This window comes from Eleginops maclovinus, chromosome 20, assembly GCF_036324505.1.
Source record: "Eleginops maclovinus isolate JMC-PN-2008 ecotype Puerto Natales chromosome 20, JC_Emac_rtc_rv5, whole genome shotgun sequence".
In the NCBI taxonomy this organism is placed as follows: Eukaryota; Metazoa; Chordata; class Actinopteri; order Perciformes; family Eleginopidae; genus Eleginops; species Eleginops maclovinus.
Window position 1 is genome coordinate 6,823,518 of NC_086368.1, and position 12,821 is coordinate 6,836,338.

General features: G+C 39.8%; 1 protein-coding gene and 2 non-coding genes across 3 annotated transcripts in view; 2 read left to right on the plus strand and 1 right to left on the minus strand.

Annotated features, from left to right (window-relative positions):
- Positions 1 to 761: 761 nt before the first annotated feature.
- On the plus strand, positions 762 to 834 carry trnav-uac (transfer RNA valine (anticodon UAC)). Its single transcript has one exon. It is a non-coding gene; the product is annotated as a tRNA-Val (tRNA).
- Positions 835 to 1,142: 308 nt separating this feature from the next.
- trnai-uau (transfer RNA isoleucine (anticodon UAU)) lies at positions 1,143 to 1,215 on the plus strand. Its single transcript has one exon. It is a non-coding gene; the product is annotated as a tRNA-Ile (tRNA).
- A 4,299-nt stretch (positions 1,216 to 5,514) lies between these two features.
- Positions 5,515 to 12,821, minus strand: part of stab1 (stabilin 1) — a 73,191-nt gene continuing 65,884 nt past the window's right edge. Inside the window, exons 63-70 of the mRNA XM_063910552.1 lie at positions 11,662 to 11,827; positions 10,752 to 10,858; positions 10,209 to 10,328; positions 9,952 to 10,086; positions 9,396 to 9,500; positions 7,244 to 7,384; positions 6,418 to 6,522; positions 5,515 to 5,687 (exon numbers count right to left, since the gene is read on the minus strand). Coding sequence (XP_063766622.1) covers positions 5,622 to 5,687; positions 6,418 to 6,522; positions 7,244 to 7,384; positions 9,396 to 9,500; positions 9,952 to 10,086; positions 10,209 to 10,328; positions 10,752 to 10,858; positions 11,662 to 11,827 — 945 coding nt within the window. The 3' untranslated portion in view covers positions 5,515 to 5,621. The remainder of the gene's footprint in view (positions 5,688 to 6,417; positions 6,523 to 7,243; positions 7,385 to 9,395; positions 9,501 to 9,951; positions 10,087 to 10,208; positions 10,329 to 10,751; positions 10,859 to 11,661; positions 11,828 to 12,821) is intronic.

Genomic DNA, 12,821 nt, shown 5'->3' on the forward strand with positions numbered 1-12,821 from the left:
TTCTTTTCCTGAAACACCTCTTTCAGTTTCGTCTCCATCTGTTTTTTCTCGGCCTCCCAGCTGTGGTGTTACTCGGCCAGGTTCTTGGTGAACTTATCCTCGGATTCAGGAGTTCTTCCTCTCTTCTCTGCAGCAGGTTTAAAGTCTCCAGGTTGGCCTGGTTGTTCTGGTCTGAGAACTCCTGCTGGTGTGCCATTGTGTCGTCCATCTGCTGCTTGTGTTGACGCTCTGCAGCTTCCATTTTCTACTGCTTTTATTCTTCAACACTGTCACGCACTGAAGGAGTTCTTCCCGTTTTCTCATCAGCACTTTCATGGTCTCCCCTTTTCTCATCATCGGTTTTGTGGGCTCTGCGTCACACTGCAGGGGACTATCAGTGTTCTGGCTGTCAGATGTCGCCTGATTCCTCTCGTCTGAGAGCTTTCCTTTCTCTGCCTCATACCATGCCACTTTATTGTCAAGCTGCTGCTTGTGTTGATGCTCTGAAACTTCTATCTTCTCCTCCATAGCGCTGTATCTTTGCTCACAGTCTGTCACACACTCAAAGAGTTGATTGTTGCTTTCTTCTGATTCACTGTTGCCCCCTTTCCACCAACTTAAACCTAGTTCTGCTTCTGGGATGGTGTTCTTTTGCTGAACTTTGCTGAAACCCATAACACTTTCTAAAAACAAGCATGAGCCAATACTCCATGAAAGCAACAAATGCAGGACTGTTTTATCTCCTGAACTACATCGTATATTAGAAATACATGAGCCACAGAGGTTCCATAGTGTAGTAGTCATCACGTCTGCTTTACACGCAGAAGGTCCTGGGTTCAATCCCCAGTGGAACCAAAGTTCTATGTTATCCCCACAGTCAGTTTCAGGGATATTACTACAAAATCATGTATTATTTTTACCTGGCTGAGGACTTATTTTTGTAAAATAATTCAGGATTGTGCCAGAAACATAGGAAAACCATGTTCTTGTCCTTACCCAGTCCCTCCCTTGAAGTCAATTCGAATTGGAGAATATTGATGCAGCAGCAAACAACTTTTGCTAAATAAAAAGGATTTTGTAATCAAACCCTGAAACTGTTGAATATTTTTTTACAAATGAACCACATATATGTCGGGATCAGATTAGACATGAAATGTCACAGTGGTTCCATAGTGTAATAGTAATCACATCTGCTTTATACGCAGAAGGTCCTGGGTTCAATCCCCAGTGGAACCAGAACTAAGTGTTACTACCATAGTCTAGAAACATAATGGTCATTCACTCACATGTCATGTTGCCACAGGGATAGTATCAATTGCGGAGTCAATAAAACAAATCTTTAATCGACAATCCATTAAGCGTTATCCTCCCAAAATATTTAACACACAAGAAATAACGACAACAATAAATAGATCTAAACTTATTTCTTCTTAAAACAAAGATGGGGCTTGAAGCACTCGCATATTCGAACATGAACATTTAAACTGTAGATGATAAATTGTAAATGGGCTGAATTAGGTAGTACTTTTCCAGTCCTGACCTTAACCCCATTGAACACATTTGTGATAAACTACAACGGAGAGTGGGAGTCAGGCTCTCTCGTCCAACATCAGGGTCTGACCTAACAAATGCTCTTCTGGATGAACTGGCAAAGACTCCCACAGACACATTTCAACATCTTGCAGAAATCCTTCCCAGCCTGAGAGGAAGCTGTTATGGCTGGGGTGGTCCATATTAAGGCCTAAGAATTTGGAATGGGATGTAATAAAAGCTCCTGTAGGTGTGATGTGTGGGTGAAGCAATTTTAGTTTTAACTGTGTTTGTTCAAGATCAAAGATAAGGGATTAATTAAATGTTTTTTGAAACAAATAAAGATGCAAGTCTGTAAATACTGATCATGAAATATATTGAAGTTTTACAAAAAAGACTAAAACATCTGGTCACTGCATGGTTATTTTTTAAATGTTTTTATTTTATATTTTTATTTTAATCTTTAAGGTGGTCTGAATCTGGTGGCTGAAATGTGAAAATGCGTTACAATGGCTTAAACATTTCCATTCAGAGAAACGCACTGCAGTTTCAAAAACGATGCATATATAAAAACAATAATGTTGCACATGCAAATGTAGATTTGAAGTAGACTACAAAAAAGCTGTATAAATACAAGTTAGTTAGCCATTTATTGGCTTTTATTATGTCATACTAAACCAAAACCTCATGACTTGTTTTATCACTTTTTTAATGACATCACTTAATAAGACTTTTTATTTTACCTTTGTATGGCATAAATAAAATAGTTTCGTATATTATGTGGCATACTATGATTCACTAAACTGTCTCTTAATTAATTTTTTTGTCATACTATACTTCGTCTTTAAGCTACTTGAGTTTTCACCAGGTAGCCTCTAACTCAGCTGTCTCCAACACGTCGCTCGCGAGCTACCAGTCGCTCGCCGCCCCCTTCAAAGTAGCTCGCCAAATAGTTTACATTTAAACCATAGACTGTATATATAAGATTTAAACACACATTTTCATAATATGCCAATTTCATTTGTCACCTGTACATAAAGTACCGCTCATCTTCTATCTGAAGATATGTTGCTACGATATTTGTTTTCACAAAATATGACACAGAGCGCTGTTATCAACCGGTATTGCTAACAAGTGCTAACCCGAGGTAATTGCTAAATCTGTAAACAAGGCGCGTCCATCTTTTCCGACTTTCCGACCTCGAATGTGACGTCACTCCCAGTTCCGACCTCAGACCTCCGACCTCCGATGTAAACACGGCAAACACCGAACGCGGCATTAGCTTGACCATGGCTGCTGAATGCAACAAGAGGCGGAAAACATACTTTTTTCACGAGAATTGGGAAATAGACTTTTGTTTCACAAGTGTAAAGGACAAGTGTGTTTGTTTGATCTGCGGAGTAAGCGTGGCGGTCGGTAAAAAATGCAATGTGGAGCGCCATTTCACCACAGTCCACAGCCCCTTCTCACGGAACTTTCCCGCTGGTAGCAATCTACGAAAAGAAAAGATAAAGGACCTGAAAATACAGCTACAACGACAGCAGTCTGTTTTTACCAGACCAGCACAGAAGGCTACTGCTTGTACGGAGGCTTCGTTTAAAGTGGCGCACATCCTGACAAAACGCAAAAAGGCCTTCACTGAGGGCAGTGTTGTAAAGGAGGCCATGAACGCGGTGGCTGAAACGTTATTCAAGGACCATAAATGTAAGACAGAAATATTGTCTGCTTTTGCTGATGTACAACTTGGTGCAAATACAATGGCAAGGAGAGTGTCTGCACTGGCTGTGGATGCGGGAAGACAGTTGGAAACTGACATTAACAGGTGTAAATGGTTTTCTATTCAGCTGGATGAATCTGTTGACGCGAGCGATACAGCCCAGCTGGCTGTTTTCATCCGCATGGTTTTTGATGATTTCACTGCGCATGAAGAGTTTTTGACTTTACTTTCATTGAAAACTACAACAAGGGGAGTCGATATTTACAATGCTGTGAAGAACTACTTCACGGAACAGAAGATCCCTATTGAAAAGCTGGTGTCAATAACCACTGACGGAGCACCAGCGATGACAGGTCGTCACTCTGGATTTATTGCCCGATGCAAAGCAGACCCGGAGTTTCCGCCATTTCTGGTCTACCATTGCATAATTCACCAACAGGCTTGATGCGCGAAGGTCACGGGATTTGAACATGTCATGGAGCCCAACTCCATCAGAGCAAAGGCTAAGCAACACAGGACCTTCAAGCAATTCCTGGAGGAATGCACTGTGGCCTATGGAGATCTCCTGCTCCACACTGACATCAGATGGCTCAGTAAGGGTAAAGTACTGCAACGTTTCTTTTCCTTGCTGGGTGAAATCAAGATTTTCTTGGAAGAGAGGGGGGAGGACACCACCTTGTTATCTGATGCAGTGTGGGTCCTTGATCTTGCGTTTTTGACAGATGTAACTGAGAAAATGAATAACTTGAACGTACAGTTGCAAGGTAAAGAGAAAGACGTCTGCAACATGATCAGTGCTGTTAACGCGTTCAGCGCAAAACTGGCCTTTTTCATCCAGCAGTTGAAGGCCAAAAGATTCCAGCATTTCCCCTCTGTCACAAAGGTTTTGGAAACCCATGCAGGGGTAGCTGATGCTTTGAACACAGAGAAGTACTGTGACCTCTTGATCAAGCTTGGCCAGGAGTTTGCAGACAGGTTCAGAGACTTTGAGAGACTTGAGCCCTGTGTGACATTAATTGCCAACCCATTCATGAATGTGGACATTAGTCAGATTTCTGGGCAGATGGCAGACCTTTTCTGTATCGATCCTGTGGAAATGGAAATGGAACTTTTAAACCTCCAAAACGACATACAGCTGAAATCTCAACAGCATGCTGAACATTTCTGGAGCTTGGTTGAGCCAGAAAACTATAAGAATCTGTGTCAAGCAGCTCTGAAGACAGCTGCTTTGTTTGGGTCTACATACCTCTGTGAATCTTCTTTTTCTGACATGAATGTCATCAAATCTAAGTTCAGAACAAGACTGACAGATGAACATTTGAAAGACCCCATAAGAGTGGACCTAAGTGGGTATATTCCAGCATACAGCTCTCTTGTTGGCCCCATGCAGTGTTAGGTATCTCACTTACTAAAGGTGCTTGACTGAATATGTAGGCTAGTGAATAAATGACTGAAAGTGTGATGTGGACAAAGTTAAGAAGTTATAATTGTTCAACATCAATAGTAGCCTATGTGATTTCAAAGGTGTGAGTTATGTTTTGACAAAGTGTCAGTGTTTTGTAAATGTTATGCAAAAAATGTGAGTTTAATGTGTTTTATAGTTTGCACAGATAAAGAAATGCATATGCTGATGAGTTCAATTTGGGCTATGTTTCACACAAAGTGTGAGCATTAGAGGTCAGTGTTTTGTAAATGTTATGCAAAAAATGTGAGTTTATCAGTGATAGCTGAAAAGAAAGAAATGCATAGACATGCATACTGATACATATTTAGTTACATTTCTGTATTTTGAGTGTGAGTATTGGCTGCCAATATTTTGAAAATGTTCATGCAAAAAAAACATGTTGTTGAAAAGAGAAAGAAATGTTTTGACATGCATACTTTGAGTTTAATTTGAGTATTAATGTTCTTACACAAATAGTGAGTGTTGGATGTATGTTCCGTATATGCTTGTGCCAAACGAAACCTTATTTAGGGATTTAGATACATGTGAATAAATGTTACACATGATATAAAACATAAGTAGCTCTCCGTAATTTTTTTTCTTTAGAGGTAGCTCTCAGAGGGGAAAAGGTTGGAGACCCCTGCTCTAACTTCTGTCTGTTGTGTGGTGCTGAAAAGGTACTGCACATTTGGTTTATCTGATCCCTAAAGAAAATATAAAACTGAAGCTAAAAGGAGCTAAAACGTGCCATTGAACTGCAGAATTTGGAACAGTTTACCAAAAACGTTTACGGTACAGAGAATCACTCGATCCATTGCTAATAAAAAAAGAAAGAGTATCTGGATAAAGTAAACAGAGATCTTTTATTTCTTATTTGGATACAGATGATTCGAGGAAAAGCTTGATAAAGGCAACAGGTTATGTGCGATTTGTAAACAGATAACTCTACTTTTATGAGTCCAGGTCCAAAATCTGTGGAGGTTCTTCAAGTTCTGCTGGCTCCGACTGTCCGGCGTCCTGCATGAAGGAAGAGAAAATCATCGAACCAGAAACATCACGAAAATCATGGGCTGTCCTGTTTCTGGTGGTTAAGTTAATATTTATAGCCGAGTATTCAGTAGAGGTCAGAAAAGTGGTCTACATTTATTGATTCTCATCACGTTTGATATGGTGGTCGACAGGGGCAAATGCGCTACAACGGCCCAAATAACTTCCATTATGAGAAACGCGCTGCAGTTTAAAAAATATGCAAATATAAAAACACAAATGTGCCGAAACACACGCAAAAGAATAAACATCCTCAGCAACTTGACAACAGGTGCATGGAAATGTTTCAGGCCATTGAAGCGCATTCATCTCTCTAAAGCTCTCTAGCTGGCAGCCCGTGAGTCGAAAGTCCCTGGGAGGGCACCTCCACAGTAAACTGGACTCGAGTGACAACACTGATGCTCTCTTCAGGAAGGGACAGAGCAAGCTGTGGAGGCTCAGGTCCTTCAACGTGTGCACGAGGCTGCTGCAGATGTTCTACCAGTCTGTAGTGGCCAGGGGGGGGAATAACCAACAAAAGGGATGCCGCTGAAGCTTGTGAGGAAGGCAAGCTCTGTTGTTGGAGTAAAACTGGACAATCGGGAGGAGGTGTCGCAGGGGAGGACGAAAGAGAAAGCTGTACTGTATCCTGGAGAACCCCTCCCTCTGTCAAATGACCAAGTGCTTACTAAGTTACTGAGTTTCTGTTTTGTAGACTCACCCCGAACGGCTCGCTGAAAGCTCTGGAGCCGCTGTACAGTGGGTTCGGGATCGAGACTAGCGTGGGCTTCATCCTGCCGCCTGGAGCACCGTCCTCATCCTCGTTCTGTCGCAGAGGAAACAAACGACTGTCAGCTTTACGCAGCAAATATCTGATTGATTTTAATGTTTACAGAATTTTTTCCTTTTTACATTTTTCGATGTACCATGGCCTTTTGATGTTTTTTATGACTTTTTAGAAACATTTTAATGCCTTAATGTGCATTTTATCACATACTATGCTATGACATTCATGAATTTTGTAGGATATACTATAGTTGCGTAATCAAGTAAAATACCAAGAAGTCCACTTACAGAATATTTTCCCATGCAGGAGTTCTGAAACATCATAATCTGATCTGCTGCATTCATACAGTATTTATATGTAAACATATTTACAGTAACCAAGTTAAAGGTGGTGAAGTGTTGTTCCTTATTTTTAAACATTCTCTCCTGTTTGTGTGTTGCACAAAAATCAGTGCCACATGGCCTTCTAAAATATTTCTCGTTGAAACGATTCTTGGATTAAAATCCTAACAATTCATAATGATTTTTTCGTAACCATTTGATGTTTTCTGTAACTTCTGAAAGCTTTGAACAGTACATCAGGTTTATTGAAATAGCACATTTCACAAGCTTAAAGTGAATGTGCTTCAAAATAAAAAGAAATAGAAAAAAATTATGCAAAGATCTTACATGAAAAAAACATAAAATATTCTTAGAATTGTGTCAAGAATTCTAAAACACTAATGTGTGTGTGTGTGTGTGTGTGTGTGTGTGTGTCTCACTCGGAAGTAGTGGAAGCGGAAAGCGTCCGTCTTGTGTTTGAAGACGTAGTAACCGAGTCCAGCCAACACACACATCAGCAACAACGACACCAAGATGGCCGACACAGTACCACTCGAGTGGGTGTGGCCTCGGGGGGAAATCTGGAGAAGACAGATGTGATAAACACACACATTACAAGTGTTACTAAATAAAGTTTTATTCTTCAACAATGCACATTTTCCTGGCCGCCATTTTGTTTTTGTATCACAGGAAGAAGAATATGTTGACAGGATGTGCATGAAAGAAATATGGCCACCAACACTTCACATGTCAGACAAAGGTTGCGACCGCAATTGTACAAAAATCAGCTCCTATCGTCTTTTCCTCACCACTATTCCCTGACATCTGAAACATCACGGGGTTAACGAATAGTGGTTACGAGAATTCAAAAGGACGAAGGAAAAGAGACTGCGTTGCTTTGAGAATTCCTCTGCACTTACATTATCCCAGATCTTTATGAGGCACCAGCGGACGTTTCACAGCTCCTTTCCTATCATCTAGAGAATTCCAACAGCTCTTATCATGGCTGCCACTTGGATACTTCCGGCTCATTCCACTCCGTTAGAAACCTTCCTAAGCTAAACTGACAATTCAACCGCAGTCAAAGTCTGACAGTTTGCAAGTTAGTAGTTCAGGCAGTTCACACAACAATTGAGTTTTTATGAAACAAACCTGTTGTGGTATAAATACAGATTTGACTGTACACATAGTATTTATGAGCCGTAGCAAAAGAAAAGTGTATTCCTAACTTTCTCCCTGTCCAACAACAGAAACAGAAGAAAGAGAATGAATGAAACCTTATTGTGATTTTGGCTGCATTAGAGAGGCCCTATTAGGCTTGAGTGGTGTTTATATGTGGAGATTAACCTGATTCTAAACATGTCAGTAATATTAGATAATTTCAGCTCTAATCTGAAATGGAATACAAAAATTCCAATAGATTTTTGTGGAGGGAACCCTGCCGTGGCTAACTTTCCAGTTGGCCGAACACAGTACACCATCTATGTACCACTCTATGGAACTTGTCAAAGTAAGTGTGTGAAGGAGATGAGCTCTGAACATTAAGTCACTTTGGGAGAACAACATCAATATTTGGATTATAGCTTCAGTCCTTTTGGGATTGAGTCTTCATCATCTTGATGATTCCCACCCAGTTGAGGTGTTAATTGCAACTCAGGTGATCAAATCTTCATTTCCTGAAAACCAAACACAGCCATCTGCTCTCTTCCCACAGCTGTAAGCTGTTTCCTAGCAACAACAAGCGGAAAATTCTATTAGCATGAGGAACGGTTGGTTGTCATGGCATCTTCTGGAGGCCACGCTCACAACAATTTTCTTGTTCGAACCATTTGGGCAGTTTATTTATTGTAATTATTTATGACTTGATGAACACATCGCATATTCCTTTAAGTTAACTTTAATAAACCTAATTAAATTATACAGTTTTAGTAACGTTTTGCTTTGTTTATGGACTGCCCTAAGTTTATGTTTTTGTTATTTATAGTAACTAATCATAGCAGACCGTAGTGCGCATGCTCGGCAGTCTCAGTTATAAATGGCGTTGCCAGCGTGACAGATCAAAAAGTATGGAAAGAAGTATGAATGTAAGTTTGGAAGGTGCAAGTGAAAAAGTGTTTGACCGCACGCATCCCCAGTTGTATTTTAGTTTCTATCAATTTTCTTTGTGCTGTGCAAAAGTCCCAAGTCGGCAGTGGGTGGACAAAAGGATTCATTGAAAACCAAGGAATAAAGCACTTAAATGGAGCGATGAAGGTATCTGGGTTTTTTCCTTGCATGCAAGTCAATACTCTAATTCATCCACGGACTAAGGGGCCTTTGAACATTTGTATATGCGTAATTGGCCACTACAGCACTTTACGTACTGTTCTTCACACCTTTTTTTCTCCAACTCTTATTATTTTATTAAATAGTTACTTCATTCATTTTAGTTTTGAACATTTTATCTTCTTGTTGGCAGGGGGAGACATTTCAATGAAGCTTTGTTTGTTGTCCGTTTTATGACTCATTTTTATTATTTACCCTGGTGAATCTACGCCAATAAAAATCCTTGCTGCAGAATTGACAGCTTTGGGATAAACCATTTTAACTTACAGGTGCAGGGGGCGCTGTCAATGGGGCCTCGATGACGTGGATTATCCCATTTACAGCAAGAATGTCCCAGTCCAACAGCAGCCGCTTGTTCACCAGCTTAAAGCTCTGAGGGGAAATCATTATAAAACCAGAGACAAATGAATAAACAGCTGTTAATAAAACATCTCTGGGAACAATATACATTTAAAGCTCAATCCAAAACTAAGCAGAACCAAAGAAACTGGCTCCACAATGTATTATTAAAATACATTGTGGAGCCAGTTTCTTTTGGAAAAAACATTGACAAACATCAAAAGTGCTCTAATGTTTAGAGGGATAATATTGAACTGTATTACGTTCAACCTGTCATGAATCACAATGTTATTTGCTTCTTATATATATTTTTTGTGAAGCTCTATTATCTTATTATCATATTGTGTTGTTATGTGAATTATTTCTGCAGTACTAAGTAAAAGAAAATGACATCGATAATCATTGACTGTGTGTGTGTGTGTGTGTTGTGTGTGTGTGTGTGTGTGTGTGTGTGTGTGTGTGTGCATGTGTGTGTGTTTCTCACCTCATTTTTTCCATAGGTAAGATTCAGATTGAACCCAAGCCTGGACAGAATGACTTCTTGGGGCTTCAGATCCTTAAATGGTCGTCTGCTGTGATTGGCTGAGATGTGATACTCAAGATCTCTACCAGAAAGAGTCTACACATACACAAACACATTTTTAAAAACGACTGTGCTCTCTTGATCCAATGTTAATTTGTATCCATCATTACATTTTGATACACAGTTAGATATAAATTAATTAGTGAAGGGTACATCACCTGGTTTGGGGCAAAGCCAGCATTATGAGGTACGAACAGCGTGACCTCCGACTTCCTGTGGGACATAAAGTCAACGAGCTGTTTGCCCTTCGTAGACCAGCCGCTATAGTCCAACAACAACTACACAGAGAGTAAGAAAGAGAGGAAAGTGAAGTTATTTGTTGTCAAAACTTTAAATCCATTCAATCATTCATAAAATGAACAAACTGTGAAAACACGTCAAACTGTACTTGTATGCATTTAGATGATAATGTGTTTTTGCTCCATACAACACTACTGGACCAACAAGGACCACAGAGATGAGAGTTTGGATTTTGACCACAGATCATGGTGAATGATGCTCATAGAGGCCGCTACAGTAGCATCACTAAAACACACCTGCCTGAATATGATGGGATGTTTTCAGTCAGCTTGAAAGCTCTAAACAGCTGGCGCATGAATCACTGATGGTGAGATATGAATGAGGCTGCCGATCATGCAAGCATAACACTGAAACACTGAAGTTTAAATAGAGCAGAATTATCTTTTTACGCTCACACTTACCTTGTAAAAGATGGAGAAGTTGCTGTAGGAGGCCAGCACGCTGGTCAGGACGCCGTTACAGAAGTCTCCGTTTCCAATGTAGCCGGCGGGACACACACACGAAACATCTGGTGAAACACACACACACACACACACACACACACACACACACACACACACACACACACACACACACACACACACACACACACACACACACACACACACACACACACACACACACACACACACACACACACACACACACACACACACACACACACACACACACACACACACACACACACACACACACACACACACACACACACACACACACACACACACACACTTGTATTTCAGCAGAGGAAGCCTTACATTTTAAATGATTGCAATTGGTGCTGAAACTATTAGTCAACCTATCCATTTGTTAAGGCACAGAGACTTATTAATAAGCAACAATTCTAAACCAAAAACATTTTGTGGTTCCAAATTCTCCAGTGTGACGATTTGCACATTTTGTTTCTGTTTCATGATTTAATTCTGCTTACATTAGAGTTTATAGTTCTTATTTCATGAAATGATGGATATTATTCCTGTGACCCTGCAATATCAGAGATGTTGCATTTTATAATTATATTAAAATAAAGTAAATCAACCAAATCTAACCATGTATTTATCTGAATATTACTTTCTTTTCACATACAACCCTTAAAGACAAAGAGTAAGATCAGTCGTATAAAGATAAGATAAATAATGAAAATATTCCTCCTGAATTATAAGTTTGTGTCTGAGTCATCACCAATATCCACAGGGAGTTTTGTGAGTAAACAAAAACAAATTAAAAATGCATACGCTGTTCAGAAGCTGAAATCTGGGGTGATTAAAAGAACATCTGCCTCTGAACGCAGAGACTGTGCTGCCACAGTACCTTTGAGCCTATAGCAGTAGGCGTCGTACATGCTAGACTGGTCCACAGGTTCTTTATAGATAACCAGGCCCACGTGGTTGTCTCCACACCTGACCGAGGGGAATCGGGTCGGGTATCCCACCTTCGCCCCCTCCATCCAGCCGGCCACACACAGATGCATCCCCAGCTGTCAGAGAAGAAGAACGACAACTGCGGGATAAATGGTGCATCACAAGTACCGGCATGCACTGCTGAAAGTTAAAGCAACATCTACGATAACATATCTAACAGGAGGTGGGCTAGTATGCCACTTCAATGGGATATTGGTGTTGTGTTTATTATATGGTATGTTTGTTTGTGTTGCTGTCCAGTGAGAACCGCTCACTGCATCTCTAAAGAGTCAAGTGTTCCTAAAAAAAACAGCCCTCTTTTCAGCTTGTGATCATGCATTTCACAGCTGATCAAAGAGGCTTTTAAATAGTAACTACTGTATATACAGTAAAAAGAGAAATATGGAGTAGAGAACTTCCTCTCCAAGCAAAGCTACTAGGTATACACCCAGAGTATCCGTTGTCTCTGCAGTCAATGCTAGTTAAGTTTCGACTTCTCAGGCCAGGATATGAATTGCTCTGAACTTTCTTTTTGAGAAATATCAAATGCCCTCTGCGACCTTCTGGTTGAAGGAGACTGTAACATGTCTTGCAAAAACAAAAACACGTATCTAAATATGGATTTCTTTAGCAAATTAAAATATTCAACTTTCAGGAATGCTGCTGCTTTTCAAACACTTTTTTCATATTGATCTGTTTTTAAAAAAAATGTCCTTCTTTTTTCCGTCCTCACATTTACGAGCATTTGTTAAAATTTGATTAGTTATTGGTTATTATTATTATTATTATTCTGTGTGGTTAAAAGTCCTAAAATGAATTAAGTTTCAGTGAAAAAAATAGAAGAGGTTATTTTAATATATCCATATGATTGAAACTTCTGCAAAAATCAGTTAATGCTAATATAATAATAAAACTGTTGTTCATCGGGACAACAGCAATTAACAAAAATGTCCTTAAAACAGCTGAACATTGAGTAAGGTTTCTTCTAGTAAGATGGTATTTGCATTCATACAGCTATTTAGGAAAGAGAAACTGCACAGCGGTCCTTATCTGAAACAATTGTCCTTACAA